The sequence below is a fragment of the Siniperca chuatsi genome, linkage group LG16, assembly GCF_020085105.1.
Source record: "Siniperca chuatsi isolate FFG_IHB_CAS linkage group LG16, ASM2008510v1, whole genome shotgun sequence".
Taxonomy (NCBI): domain Eukaryota; kingdom Metazoa; phylum Chordata; class Actinopteri; order Centrarchiformes; family Sinipercidae; genus Siniperca; species Siniperca chuatsi.
Genome location: NC_058057.1, coordinates 10,510,397 through 10,525,462, shown reverse-complemented (window position 1 = coordinate 10,525,462; position 15,066 = coordinate 10,510,397). Strand labels below are relative to the sequence as shown.

At 40.2% G+C, this 15,066-nt stretch overlaps 1 protein-coding gene across 4 annotated transcripts in view; it reads left to right on the top strand.

Moving 5' to 3' along the window:
- The window catches only part of pak5 (p21 protein (Cdc42/Rac)-activated kinase 5), a 69,349-nt gene that overhangs the window by 33,032 nt on the left and 21,251 nt on the right, over positions 1–15,066 (top strand). For 2 of the 4 annotated variants that reach the window (XM_044170241.1, XM_044170239.1), the window contains exon 3: positions 1,397–1,441. The exons of 1 other annotated variant lie outside the window; for it this stretch is intronic. In XM_044170241.1, the coding sequence (XP_044026176.1) occupies positions 1,397–1,441 (45 nt within the window). Of the gene's footprint in view, positions 1–1,396; positions 1,442–7,282; positions 7,592–15,066 lie in introns of those variants that run through there. One more of the 4 variants, XM_044170242.1, reaches the window with a different exon arrangement.

Here is a 15,066-nt window from a genome sequence, read left to right as displayed (position 1 = left end):
AAGTTGCCTTATGATGATGTCTTTTAAGGGACAGCTCACCCCAAAATCAAAAATACATATTTTCCCTCTTACCTGTAGTGTTATTTATCCATCTAGATTGATTTGACTCTGACAAGTTGGCTATGCACTAACTGCCAAGTGCAAAGTAGCCGAGAACTGAGGTAAACGAGAGGGTCGAAAGGTAGAAAGTTGAGCATCTAGCAGCTAAAGACCGAGATATTTGTGTCGCTAAGACTAGTGGTCATACAGTAGAAGCATACCATTTACTGTGGCATGCCATTGTCGCATGTTATACCCTATTCTATCAACTATTGAAGAAAGACAAAAAGCCCCCAAAAATTATACAAAATAAAGACCTGGATAAATTGACTTATGACGTACTACATTCTTCAGGTGGCCAGACACATGACGTCAATGGGATGCTCCCGTTGTTCTGTGTTTGCGGTCTATGTAAGTAGAAGCACTTAATTAACCCACAGACTTTCTGCCCACTGCTGGTCAAAAATTGCTTAATGCAGCTTTAAAGACAGTACCTTGTTTAACTTTTCCATTAAATAATGTCACAATCTCCGAAACCCTAATGAAAACTGATGTTTCTTTTTCATTCGGCTGTGTGATTTCTCCTTCTTGCCTCCCCTGTGACTGTGATTGTGTGTCTCCTCTTGTCTCTGAACCTTCCGAGTGTCTCCTCTGATGTGTTGTTGTTCATTGGTTCTTCTTAACATATTGCATCGACACATTTGATCAACTGAAAAAGGGCTGTAGCTATAGTCATTTATACACCAAACTGTTTGCTAAAATGCTCCTTATTATGTCTGTGCACCTTTCTCTGGGTTGTAGCAGAACATATGATTGTTTCTGAGGCCCTTTTCATGCATACTGAAGGTATTGGAGGTTGTATTAGGCCTCTTGGGTCTTTTAAAGGGGCACTTGTTAAAATGTGATGTTTTTACTCTTCCATTGTACTGTCTGTGGTCCCATCATACTGCATGTGTGACCCACTGCCCTTCAGCTTTAAAATCTAGGACCCTTTCCTGTGTGTGTTACAACACCTGCTTACACCATTTCTGTTGACCTTGATAACACTTAAAGAAAACTCGCCCCATAAATGTCAATTTTAAACTAATTTCTCATTTTTTTATGTTGAAAGTTGACATGCAGCACTTGGTTGCATTTTAATACATCTTAGACAATAAGACTAAAAGCACTATTGTGAGCATTAGTCGTCAAGCTAACATATATATTAGTCTCTGAGGAACCACTTACAGGTCCTGCTGAAAGGATAATACATAATCAGACATCCACAAAAGTCCTGTAACAGAGAACAGCAATATGCCACAGGAGATATCTCTGAAGAGGGGGAAACAAGAAAATAATTCTCTTGCTCTCTTCACAGATATCTCCCAAGAAAGTCCGGTCATCCGAAACGCCGTTGCCCAAAGTATGACTTCCTCTTCCCTTCTGTTTTTAACCCCCCTTCCTTTTTCTTTTTTTGTTGGTCGCAGTCACAACTCCGCTATTTTGTTTCCACATCTCTCCTCCGCTGCCTGCTGCCATGTGTTCAGGTGGAGGTGGTGTGTCAGCAGGAACAGGGAGAAACACTGAGAATGACTCCACACATGACATAACTACATTGCTCTGCCAAGTCTTTTCTTAGGCCTCATCTCCACTCTCCTTTTGTTTCATTCGCATGAGCCTCCCCAGAATTGACAAGATTAACTGTAGCGGCATGTTCCCTTGTTTCTCCCCTTGCTATGGAGCACCATTGATAATGATGATGATGATAATCACGATGATGATAATGATGATGGTGATGATGATGGGTGCTGAGATGTGAAGTGCATGTTACCATGACAGCTGATTCTGCTCTGCTGTAGGCCACCACTCTGGAGAAAAAAGGTCATAAAGGGTTTGCATGTATTAGAAGGACCCTTTCTACGCTCCACCTCTTGGTCTGACCCAAACCAGCCTAGTCGGACTGAGCCTCCCCAGAGGAAAAAAAATCCCATCTGTATGAGTTTAAGTCTTATAGACAAATAAAAAAGCTGATCACAGAACACTGTGGAAAGTAGTTTGATGTTACTTGGAAGTCGAGGTCACTTCACCCCCGCGTCAAATCCAAAGGATTTTGCATTTCTCTCACTTGGCGTGTGCATGCAAAGAATACAAACTAACATATTTGTGTGTAAGTCTTGTGTGAGTGTGCTAGTTTGAAGAAGCAAATGAAGGAAGCCCTGTTGTTTGCTCAAATTTTGTGACACTGATGACACAATTCAGGCTTTGCCTTCAGTCCAAACATGTTCTGTGCTTACAAATCTGTCTCTTGACACTCAAACAATGTTGACAGATTACTACTCAGATTTTTTTTTTTGTAGATTTGTTTGGTGTTTAGTTGTTTCTCTGTCCTTTTGTCAATCTAATGAGAGTATGTGTGTATGCACATACATTTGTGTGTGTGCTAGTGTCTGACCCTGACTCCCAAGGTGGGCTGGGTTATTTATAGGGTCTCACCCATGAACTGATATACTTCTCCCCTGGTTGCCCTGACACTTGATTGACATAAGGCTTCCTCTGCTTGGCAGACTCCCCCAGCTCTGTCTACTAAGTGTGTGTGTGTGTGTGTGTGTGTGTGTGTGTGTGTGTGTGTGTGTGTGTGTGTGTGTGTGTGTGTGCGCGCACCAGGAGGGCATGGATGAAGTGGTCTCCAGTCTGGTAGACCTCCAGTGCTGTCCTCGCCAAACAGTACAGAGGGACAGTGTACAGAAAAAAGGTCAACATGGTCTGTGTGTGTATGTATATTGTTGTGTGTGTGTGTGCGTGCACGTAGAGCAGTTAGAGAGGTCGACGCAGTCATCATGCTGAAATAACTACCTCTGCCCTCTGGCTTTGTGCGCTCATCGTTTATTCACAAGGCTTGTGGCCTTGTTGTCAGACCGCTCATCTCAGCTGAGTATTAGTATTGCTTAAAGTCTTGGCTCCCCCTTCCCCCTCCACCAGCCCTCAGCACACATGCTAATCCAAAAGTATAGTCTAACGCCATCTCCTAACATTTTCATGTTTTAAACATTGTGCTCTTAAAGCTTCTGTAGTCTAACAATTTGAAGTGTGTGTGGTGGTGCATGAGTAAGTGCACTATAACTACCTCCGTGCAAAACGTCTTAATTTTTATGTTGCATGTCTTGTTTTGATGTTGACGTAGATGGTTCAAATGTGTGTGTATGTGTGAGTGGGTTGTTGTGTGACGTGAGGTTCGGGGGGGGGGTTAATGTGTTGCATTCATTAGCACTACCAGGGGCAGTACCGTGGCTATTATTAATGGCAGTCTCATGTTGCACCTTGACTTTGACACCCTCAAATTGCCGACTCTTATGCAGCTGAGGAGGTAATTTACCATGATGGTGTGTGTGTGCGTGTGTGTGTGTGTGTGTGCTTGTAGATGGGTATGTGTTGGCATGCATGTATGTGTTTGTGTGTGTGAGTGCTTGAGCCTGCTAATGCTATCTCCTTGTTCTGTTTTTCTCATGTTTCCTCAACTGTGGGCCAATGTTAGATGTCTGGGTTCTTGTAAATGAGAATCAGAAAAACCTATGCAGGAAAGGTGACACGTGTAAAAGCAAAGTTTTGTGGGAGCGGATTTTTCCGTTACTGGTTGTGTTTCTGCTGTGTTTCCTGCCTCGGTGGAACACTTTGTTACCTCAGTTTACAGGATACTGTTTTCCTCTTCTTGTGTCATAAGTATTACTTTGCATTTTGGGCTTTTAGAAGGTGCAAAAGAGTAAGATTTATTTCCTACATAACTAATACTGCAATCAATTAGTAGTGTTTAGAGAATGGGTCAAAGCCATAATAACCTGGAGTAAACAGAATTGTTATAATGTAGGATTTAGGAGTTGTTCCACATAATTTGGCATAAAAAAGGTGGAGCTTCCAAGTTCTATGGGTTTGTACGAGGTGTACAATTTGGAAGGTTTGAGACTAAGTCGGGAAAAAGATGTGGGTGTAAAAATTGCAGAAGACAGATGTCAAGCTGAATCTCAATTTATTCAGTATAAATTGCTAAATAGAAGCTACTGAACCCCAAGTAAATTAGCTAAACTAAAACTAAGGAACAGTGACCCCTGCTGGAGATGTAAGAAAGAAGCTGGCATTTCTGTGGAAAAAATAAGCACCTATGGGAGGATGTAATTACTCTCCTGAATAAATAGTTTCAATTACAGTTGATTAAATCTCCAGCTTTATGTATTCGGGGTCTGTTACCAGGCATTATCATTGTGAATAAATGAAAGAAGTTATGTGTCCGTCTGACTACAACTACAGGATGTAGAATAATATTTAGACACTGGAAATTGTCTAGCTCATGCTGTTTTAAGGAATCGATTGAGCTGAAAATGGCTACATTTGAACGAGTTACATACAGAGTAATGGGGAGAGAAGATATTTTCGAACAAGTCTGGGGCTCCTTTCTGGCTTTAGAGTGCTTGTTTTTTTTTTTGGGGGGGGGGGGTGTCTGTACTGGAGTGTTTGTTTTGTGATGTCCACGGTTGTGTCTCATGTTGAAGCTGTATTGAATGGCTGCACTGGCTGGGTTAATTTAAGGGGAGAAATGTCTGTGTTTGTGGACTTAGGTCTGTTATACTCCCCTTTGTTTTTTTGATAGGATGTTGTCTGTGTTTTCAGTTTAAAAAAAGGAGGGGACAGAGAACATGTCTTTTGAATGTTATGAGGTATTATAACATCTGCTCTGTTCTGTTGTCCTGTTAAAAATTTCAATACATTTTTTTTTGTTATAATGGGATTCTATTTAACAACAGCAGTAAAGTTTAAATCCTTTATACAAGGTCAGGACAATGGTAGCCAATGCCAAATTTTACCAACTCAGACAGAAAGACAGTAATATACTGAGTAAAGATATGGTAAGTAGTAGTAGCCAATAAAGTTATAGCCAAAATCCACCTGAACTCATTTTTATTGGTGTCAGTGTGCTGCAGAAAGAGTAAAAAAGCTAAAGAAGAAATATAATTTCCACTTTTACCCCAATGCATGTTTTATTTGAAAGCAATTTAAATTCTTTGTCTTGATCCCAAGGTTATCAAACAGCCCTCAAGGCATGGACATCAGCATCAGTAAGACAGTTAGAGAAAAGGAAAAAATAGCTTACAAGGATTTCACGGAGGACCCGTCGCCCATCATGATTTCCTGAGACCAACTTTAAAGCTTATTCCTCTTAATTCTACAGTAGCTGTAGAAGAGACATGTCCACATTCACAGATAATAAGTGAACCTAGAGGGATCACCAGAATAATATATGCGCCTTGTGTTTTAAGGTGGATATTTCTCTGTAATACCCCCTCTGTTCTTCAACTAACATGCTCCTCTCCTGGATGAAGATCAGTTCCACCCATTATATCTCTTGATGTCTGAATTCCTCTTATTATTCCTTCTGTCCTTGACAGCAAATACAGCAGAGCACTGACTGCTTATTCTCTGAAAATAAAATGAACATTAGAGTGCTTTGTATTGCCACCTAAGGTTTTCAGATCGAATTAAGTGTAGTATGACACTTACAGTATGGCTTCATGATAATATCAGTTTCACTCTCACACCATGTGGGTGGGAAGTTAATGTGATAGTAGTTTAATGGCTTGAGTTGATCCACAGGTTTTCCACAAGTTAATCAGATAAGGGAAGTGAGGAATGAAGACATTTGAAGGCAGCTGTAACAAAATCAGACATACAAGATTAATATTATGGACAGATTAGATATAGGCAAATTAAAGCCTGCCTGTCTGCATTTAGATTACATATTCAAAGTAACATCTGAGATAGTTTTCGGATTCTTAGTGAAGGTCAGCGAAGATGGCATTAAGGATAATGTTGGTACTTAGGGATAAATTGGTGTTCGAGTCAGGATGTTTGGTGTTACTGCTGGAGGGACTGCAGGAAGGGAATCATGTGCCGAGTGAGAGTACAACGTGCAGGGTGTGAAAATCACAGCTTTGCATTAGAACTAACATTTACACATGTACTTTGGTTCAAAGCCAGTAGAGTCCCATGCATATAAATCAGATATGTCGAGGTAAAATCCAACCTCGAGTAGGCACATTTTCAGATATATCAATCCATGATGAGCAGTGTATTCCAGGAGTTATTATGCAACGAAGATGCACTTTACATTTTGATGTGCCTTCTTCCCTTCAGCCTGCCCTGTCTCTCTTTTCCTGTTCGTGATTTCTTGCATTTCTCAAAATTACTGCTGACAGCCTCCAGAGTACATGCTTAAACTTCTTGCATTCAGCTGTGGGTTACATGTACTGTAGGTAGTGTAGGTGGAGAGAGCTTGGTGATATTTTAGGTAGCTGAACATCTCTGTGCTGTCAAACCCATTATAGCTGCACTGAAAGTATCTCGTCCTTACATCACATTGGAAGAAGAAATAATGCGCCCAGAATTGTGAGGTACATTGCCAGTAGCTGTTATATAAAAATGTTTAGTGTTTTGGTTGATTTGTTCATTTTGGTTTTGTTAGAAGTACAGTGCAGCATTGTAGATTTACACTTTATAGTACTATTGTAGCTTTGGAGAAAATCAAATCAAACAGTTTTAGTGTCAGATAGCATGACATACAGTCTAATGTAATTCATCCACAAGAGTCATATTTCAGTGACTTAAAGATCCAGTGTGTAGGATTTAGTGGCATCTAGCGGTGAAATTGCAGTTTGCAACCATTTGTATACCGCTCGTCTCACCCTCCCCTTCCAAGCGTGTAGGAGAAACTACAGTGGCCTGCGAAAGTTGCAAAAAACGCTAACAGCCCTATCGAGAGCCAGTGTTTAGTTTGTCTGTTCTGGGCTACTGTAGAAACATGACGGTGCAACATGGCAGCCTCTGTGGAACGGGACCCGCTCCCTATGTAGATAAAAATGGCTTATTCTAAGGTAATAAAAACACAATGATTCTTATTTTCAGGTGATTGTACACTAATGAAAACATACTTATAAATATTATATTCCATTTCTGCCAATAGCTCCTCCTAAATGTTACATACTGGACCTTTAAATTAATCTTCATATTTTGACATTGGACATTTCATCTGGGTCAGACAGTAGCAAGCCTATCACAGTGTGTGTGACAGTGAGACAAAGAAAGGCACTGGCACAGTGAGAGTAAAAGGCACGTGACAATGGGCATGACACGCAGGGTGATAACTGGTACAGCACTGCTGTAAATGTCAGTGGGTCAGTGATAGCAGAGCACAGCCGCACGCCTTCCCCCACCAGCTCTTTGGCAGGTGACACAGGAGGAAACCCGATCAGTGGGTCTCTCAGCGGGTAGTTGCTGTAGGTGCAGACGGCCACACTTCCAGTCGATCCAGGCTGGATGCAGCTGCAGCCAGGCAGAGTGACTTATTATGGCGGGGGGGCGAGGAGCGGCAGAGATCAGGGCCAGAGCGAGCAGGATGACTGAGGGCCTTACAGAAACAGGGAGGCTGAGGCAGCTGAGATCGGAACTGAGGCAGGTGGTGGGAGCGGTGAAGACTGAGGAGGCGGTGGTGTTCAAACCCCAGGCACAGACGATTCATAAACAGTTACAGGTGGGGTATTCGACTGTTTCTGTTTCTGGTGAGCCAAGACTGCATGCTGGTATGCTGGCTATGCAGATTTGTCGGTGCAACAGGTCTTGGCTCTCACTGCCAGCAGTTCCCAGCACTTAGTGAAAACATATTAGACCAAACAGTGATGGTGCAGGTAAGATAGTAGCTGTTCTATTCTGTTGTTGTGTGCTGACCTTACAGAGATCAGGTGTTTAAAGGGTCAAATATTTGACTGTGTTTAAAACCAGTTTCTATTTTTGTTGCCTTTTTAACACTTTACTGAGACACGCCATGAATTATAGCTGTACAGAGTGCAGGTTGTTTTCTCATGTTTCCAGCAAGAGGGCAGGTTTGTGCTCTAAGCACTGCATGGCAGAGTTATTTTTGTAGCTTTGCTGGGTTTGCTGTATGTATACATATGGAAACGGAGCTTAGAGAGATAGTGTTTCTGATTTAACAGGGTCACCCAGTCCTTGCTTCAGGGGCTGGAATGCAAACCTGTGTCTTTATTGAATAGGGAAGCGGGCTATTATGGTTCTGACATGTGCACGCAGAGAGTTGCTAATTTGAGGAGGCATTTTTATTGCAGTGTGTATTAATGATATTGGGTTAGCTCCAAGGCAGTGGACTGTCCAGACTGAGAATGAATGAGGTCTAGACAAGTGCTTGGATGTGGAGGAGGTCCAGAATCTCTAACATGCCCCCTCGTTACAAGTTGTTGTAACCCAAAAGTCCGTCAGATTTTTTTTTCTTTTTTTTTTTGATGGACGATTTGAAAGAACATGAAATGAGACAGCTGTCTCTGATGACGATTTTTGCAACGAGTGCCTCCTACATCACCGTATACATACACACATACAGCACAGTATTTCTTTGCTCCAATTCTGCCAAACTGCATTTGTGCTCTAGCCCGTCATGCATAATGACTGTGGCATTCATTCAACTTCTTAATGGACAGAAAAGAAAGTTGGACGCTGTGATCGATATGCCTTTAATTTCAAGTTTAATTTGAATTTGACTCAGTATGTATTACATTCCATCTTACATTGATCTAGGATTGTATTGGTCAAATCAGAAATAGACTTGAAGGAAAATAACTCCTGATTGAAGTGTGTCTGTGGAGGCATGCACCCTCACGCACACACAAACAGACAGAGAGAGCATCTGTCTTTCTTGGCAGTGAGCTGAAGTGGATGGCATTGATTTAGGCCTCTCTCATTCCTTCCTCCACTCTGCTCCTCCTGCTTTGCTTTCTTACTTTGTCTTCTCTTGCGGATGCCATTCACAGTCACACACTGCTTATCCTCTCTCACGGAGGCTTCGGAGCCACAAGTCAGTGGGGGAATTTTGGCTTTCAGCAACGTGCACTGTACTTTGCCAGGGCAGCTCAAAATGTCCTGGCGAACAACCATCCTTCAGTGTCTGAATGTGGGTATTTTGGAAGGACATTTAGGCTGTGAATTTTAAATAGGGGAGGATTGTTGCAGGATGCAGGAAAAAATGATTTGAGATGACTGGTATGTCATACTTTAAAAGCTGCAAGTTTGTAATGGATTGGAAGTGCTTTCCAATGTCTTGATGAGAAACTGTAGGGTGACTTTTCAAAATCCTGATCTTCTTGAACACATTAATACTGTGTGTCCTGTGGAGTGAATATAAATGTGCTTCTTTTTCTCCCTTCATAACTCTAATGTGGATATTTGCACCCTATTGAAGTGAACCACTGCAATTGAAAATCAGTATGATCACTGTGGACAAGCTAGTGTCTCTCAAAATAAAATAACATGGGCTTTATAAACATTATTTGCTTTCTTTGTGTCTCAATCAGCAGACGCTTCTTTACACTTGGTGAGAGGTAATTTAATGACTGGACCTGCAGTATCCTCGTGTGGCCAGATAGCAAACTGCAACTCACAGTTTAGTGTTTTTCAAATCATACACTTCCTTTATCATTGTGGAGGAATACTGAATGAAAATCATGTTTTGATCCATCTATCAGCATTTTAGGTGCAGATTAGAGTGAGCATTGTTTTTATTATGTCATAAGCCTCATCTGTACTATTATTAGATCTATTTTGATGGGCTGTAGCAGCCCAGAAAACTCATAACAAAATCATTTTCATACACTCATAAATGTGCAAAGATAATATTGTCCTTACAAAAAAATACAATTTAATTAAAGAGTTAAGTAAATTTTCAAATGTCTCACATACTAAAAAATGATCTATTATTAGTTTGATTTAAATTGTACATGACTTTGACTTTTTTTTTTAATGAGAATTACTGTGGAACATAAATATTACCCCTAGATTGAATGCTATGTTGTTTTTTAATGAACATTTAGTGTACATTGTAAAATGCCAGAAGACAAAGATATCCATGCTGTAGAAATATAAATATAAGCCCACTCTTAGCTAACATCTAGTTATTGATTCTGTCGCTTACTGCAGGACCTTTACTGTTCTCATTATTTTTTTTCACATTCAATAACAAGCTGTGATCTTAGTCAGTGACAGAGTCTACTGGCATGCTAGCAGCTCTGTGAGGCAGTGCTTTGAGCTGAATGCTAATGCCAGCTTGCTAACATGCTCGCAATGACAATGCTAACATGCTTAACAGGTATAATGTTTACCATGTTCACCATTTTAGCAGAAAATACAATACATGATACTATTGTACAGTAATAAACTCATTCACATTCATAATGTAATATGGCACCAATCTATCTTTCTATAGTGACCTTGACAATTGCAAATGTAAGATACAGGATGAAAGTGCGTATGTGTGTGTGAATATAAATGAGAGGAAGAAAGACAACAGGAGAGCGTTCTAATGAGTGGAAAAAGGAGTAGAAACTGAGGGTTGAATGAGGATGGCAGTGATGTAGGGGCCTATAACTGGCTGACAGGGCTCAGATTAATGAGCGCTAGTGTGTAATTAATCTATAGCGGGCAACTGTCTGTTTATCTGTCTCACAGTTGACAAGAAGATAACTGAGGGACATCTAATTGATCCCCTCTTCTTCTTCTTGCTCTCTGTCTCCTCTCCTCCCTCCTCCTTTAGATCAGAAAGTTTCCTTGACAGTGACAGACTCATTTGGAAACTCCTGGAAAAGGACCACGCCAAAAACCATTTAGATCACATAATTGATCACACTGGCAAATACACAGTACTGCAGTTTATTTATTTTACTTATTAGTATATTTTCTAGAAATGTCTGCCGGCTATGTTTCTGAATCAGCCTAAATCTGCCAGTGGAAAAAAGAAGGGTGTCCAGGCTTTACTGCACTAATATGCTTAAGGTCGGGGATTTGGTCCGACTGTATGTTTGTATTTCATTATGCTTCCACCACTAATCCATTTTGCTGGAAATCATCCCTCATTCCATGTGTTGCACCCTGTGTGACTCATGGATCCTGGAGCTTGTAGTTGAGGCTCTACCCAACTGAGGTCAAGGGTGACTGGGTCACACTGGTCTGAGCTGCTGCCTGGGAGGCTGTGGGGGTCGGAGGCATCACGTCGGAGTAAAATGTAGCCGCAAATACTCACCAGCTTGTGTAAGGGGCTCCACAGTCTGCCTTCAGCAGCATTATACACATGAACACACATATATACGATACATTAACCAATGCTATACAAACTGATGCATGTGCACACATTAACACCATTGAACCCCACCAGAGTCAAGAGAAAAGACTGTAAAATACACTTTAATTTAAAAACATTTTTTATGTGCAATAATTATTACATTATTTATTATTAGTTAAACTATGAAATACAAGAATTTGGGTGAGTTTGAAAGACGATGAATGATAAAATAGAAACCACAAATTCTAACTGATTCTAAATATATAAACTTGCTTTAAAAGGTTAAAATATTTAACCTTTTAAAGTGATATTTCATTTTAAGGTTGACCCTTATGTTCTTTTTTTTTTGGCAAAACAAAAATTATTAAAAATGTAGAGACCTCCATAGATAAATATCACTTCATACAGCCTTCTTTAACTCATTTAAGATTTTTATGAAATAGCATATATTGCTATTGTTAACATAAGTGTTGGGAAGGTATCTTAAAAGCTTTCCTCTTGCATGTTACAATATATAGAAATATATATAATGTTGGATATAATGAATGATGGGTAGTCTTAGATATGACAAGGTGTGCATGAAGCTGTGATGACTGATGTCATGCAGCCCTAACATGCCTGCTATTGGCTATGCTGGAGGGTGGGTATTTTGGGTAGACATAATTGTAGTCCTTATTTTATAACACTTAGGAGTCACCATAGTCAGCACCCCTAGACTTTGCTAGAAGCTACTTCTGGCTTCTTTATACAAAGCTTCTCAATATAAGACGGTGTAGTCCCTCATTCGTCCAGGAGTGTTCTAACGTAGAAAAGGTTTCAGTCGTAGTCATCTGGACACGGTTTTCAGAATCAAGACGTTTCGGCTCCCATCCGGAAGTCATTCTCAATTGTGAAAAAATTGGACGGGAACTGGAAATTTAAGAAAATCTGAGTTACATAAGCCCTGCCCTCAGGAGGGAATCTGCCTGAGTATCTGTTAATAGCTAGTTTCACCTGAAACTGACCTGATAGTTTCAAGATGGCCCAGTGATCAGTAATCAGGCCTATTGTTCTCTGGCTGCATCTACTTCATCACTGTTAAGTGCCTGATTAGCATGTGATAGGCGTGACCGAGGTGATAATACACTCTGATAGACAAATTAAATCTCAGACCACCATTTCTGTTCAAAGAGGGGTTCTCTTTCTTCACAAAAATGGCTTCCTTGACGCCCCATTCAAACCAACTCTTCTCTCTACTAAGAATCTTCACCTCGCTGTCTTCAAATGTGTGGTTTGTAGCTTTTAGATGCAAATGCACGGCGCTCTGTAATCCTGAGTTAGCGTGTCGTCTGTGCTGATAAAGTCTTTTGTGAAGTGGCTGTTTGGTTTCGCCTATGTACTGTTCTTTGCAGTTTTCCTCACTGCACTGAATGGAGTAGACAACATTGCTCTGTTTTTGTGTGGGTAACTTGTCCTTAGGGTGAACGAGTTTCTGTCTTAAAGTGTTGCCTGGTTTAAAGAAGACAGGAACATCGTGGTGTCTAAAGATCCTTTGTAGTTTTTCAGACAGTCCAGATACATAAGGAATGGAGACACCGTTCCTTCTCGGTTCAGTTACACTTTTGTCCTGTTTTTTGGCTCAGATTAGCTTAAATTTCCAGTTCCCGTCCAATTTTTTCACAATTGAGAATGACTTCCGGATGGGAGCCGAAACGTCTTGATTCTGAAAACAGTGTCCAGATGACTACGACTGAAACCTTTTCTACGTTAAAGCTTCTCAATCACTTTATACTAAGACATTTTTGACTTATAGGTTGAAGTTTCAGACCATTTCTTAGACTTTTTATACATACTAGCCTTGTTGTTGTTGTCCCCCATGTTGAGAACCACTGCATAATTTAATAACAGTGAACCCTCTTGATTTCCCTTCATATTTCTTATTTAAATGTTTCGTTAGAAGCAAAATCTTCTATACTTCACTTTTCCTTATTCTTTTATGCATACAGACATGCCCATATGCATACATGTACAAAGACACACAAACATTAGCTGTAAGCCATTGTAATCGGCTTTAGCAGAATCATTTTCAAGTCAACTTTCATTATTATGTATCGTGTGATGGTATCCACCTATTCAGCGACACCCTCATTGTACAGCCTCTCCTCAGCATGTTGAGATGATGGTTATTAACTACTGTAACTAACAGGCAGCAGGATGGCCTGAGGAAACAGGTCAGCTCACAGCCTATTAATCATGGAAATGCTCCAAAATCCGCTCCTTGAATAATCCTGTTCATGTTTGCTAAGACCTTGTCTGTAGTTCCGCTAATAACATGTCAAGAAATCAGTGAAACTGTTCCGTGATCCTCCGCTAAGTAATACAGGTGGGTCAACCTGTCAGCCTGCGTACTGATCTGAAGTCATATTCAACTGGGTTTTGAGGTCAGGATTAGTCATTCTAATTAATAACTGATATCAAAGATATGTGCCTCAGGGAATCTTATTACCAGAAGCCTCACAGTACTTTGTCCCTTAATCAGTGAAATTAACATCCACATCATTTTAATTCACGGTTATTTAATTGACAATGAAATGTGCTGGTTCAGATATGAAATACTAAATCAGACCAGCAGAGAGCAGTAGAGCACAAGCACAGAGAGCACAAACACTTCCTGCTTCTCCCACATTACTACACACAAAACATTGCTGCCATGGGAAAAACTCCATGGCTCATTTTGACATTGCTTGACACTAAAACATTTTGTTATTGCTTGAGGTACAATTACATTACAAACAATCTGGTTAATTGACGTTCTAGAGATTCTTATGAGAATACTGAAATCACCTAACTTCAGTCCTTCTCTCTTTGAATCACCTTAAACATAGTATTTTAAAGGCTGGCAATATTCAGGATTTTTCTGATAAGCCTGATATAGCTTATTCCTCTTTTCCTCGCCATTTATCCGCAGGTGAAAATAGTCTCATACATATGTACCATTTACTCGTGCTTGAGTAATGAAGAACTACAGTGGCGAGCTGTTGAGACTAAAAATGAAACTACAAATTTTTGAGCCATATTTCAAGATTTATGTTTTCAGTAGGAACCAATGGGCTTGGAGAACTACAGCCAGGGCAGGGAAGTCAGAAAATAATGAGAGATTGACTAACACATTGTTAATTTTGTTTTTTTCGTGTGATTTGTTGACAACAAGGAAAATATAGAATAACACCAGCATTATCCTTTAATATTTATATCTTTCAATGTCCCACCACTGTTACTTAGTGTACTCTCATAGAAGTATAAGTAATATGTTGACTTTTTTTTGATAAATGAGCTTTTAAAATCAAATTTTAGCTTAAGCAGTGTGTTGCTTTTACCACTTCTATCCAGCAGAGAGAGCTAGAGGATAAAAACACCTTAATCTTGCACCTCACCTGAATCTGAGATTATCTATTTAAATCCATGTTATGTTTGCTGTGAATTCAAGCATTGTTGTTAAAGTATCTTGTACAGTATCACCTACATCAAAGAATGCTGACAATACCCCTAGCTCTTTTTTTATCACTCTGTGATGGAGGTTTCATTTTATACAAACAATATCTTCTCTCTTTGTCTATGCATCAGCTGCGGTAGTTGCTTTATTTGATCATTCATCAATCAGTACTGTAGGTCATGTTCTTAAAGGTCCTTAAAGAGACACTCAAAGGAGAGTTGTGAGTAGCCTCTTTGTCTGCTGTCTCAAGGGCTCTCTGATGTTATCTTTCTCAGACGGCTGTGAATAAGCTTCTGTTCACAAATTGGTCACTGATGCAGAAGGATACTTCACTTCAGGATCAGCAGTGACGGCAGTAGTAGTAATAGAAGTGTGTGCTGACCGTGTTTGAGGGTGTGTGTGTGTGTGTTTGTGT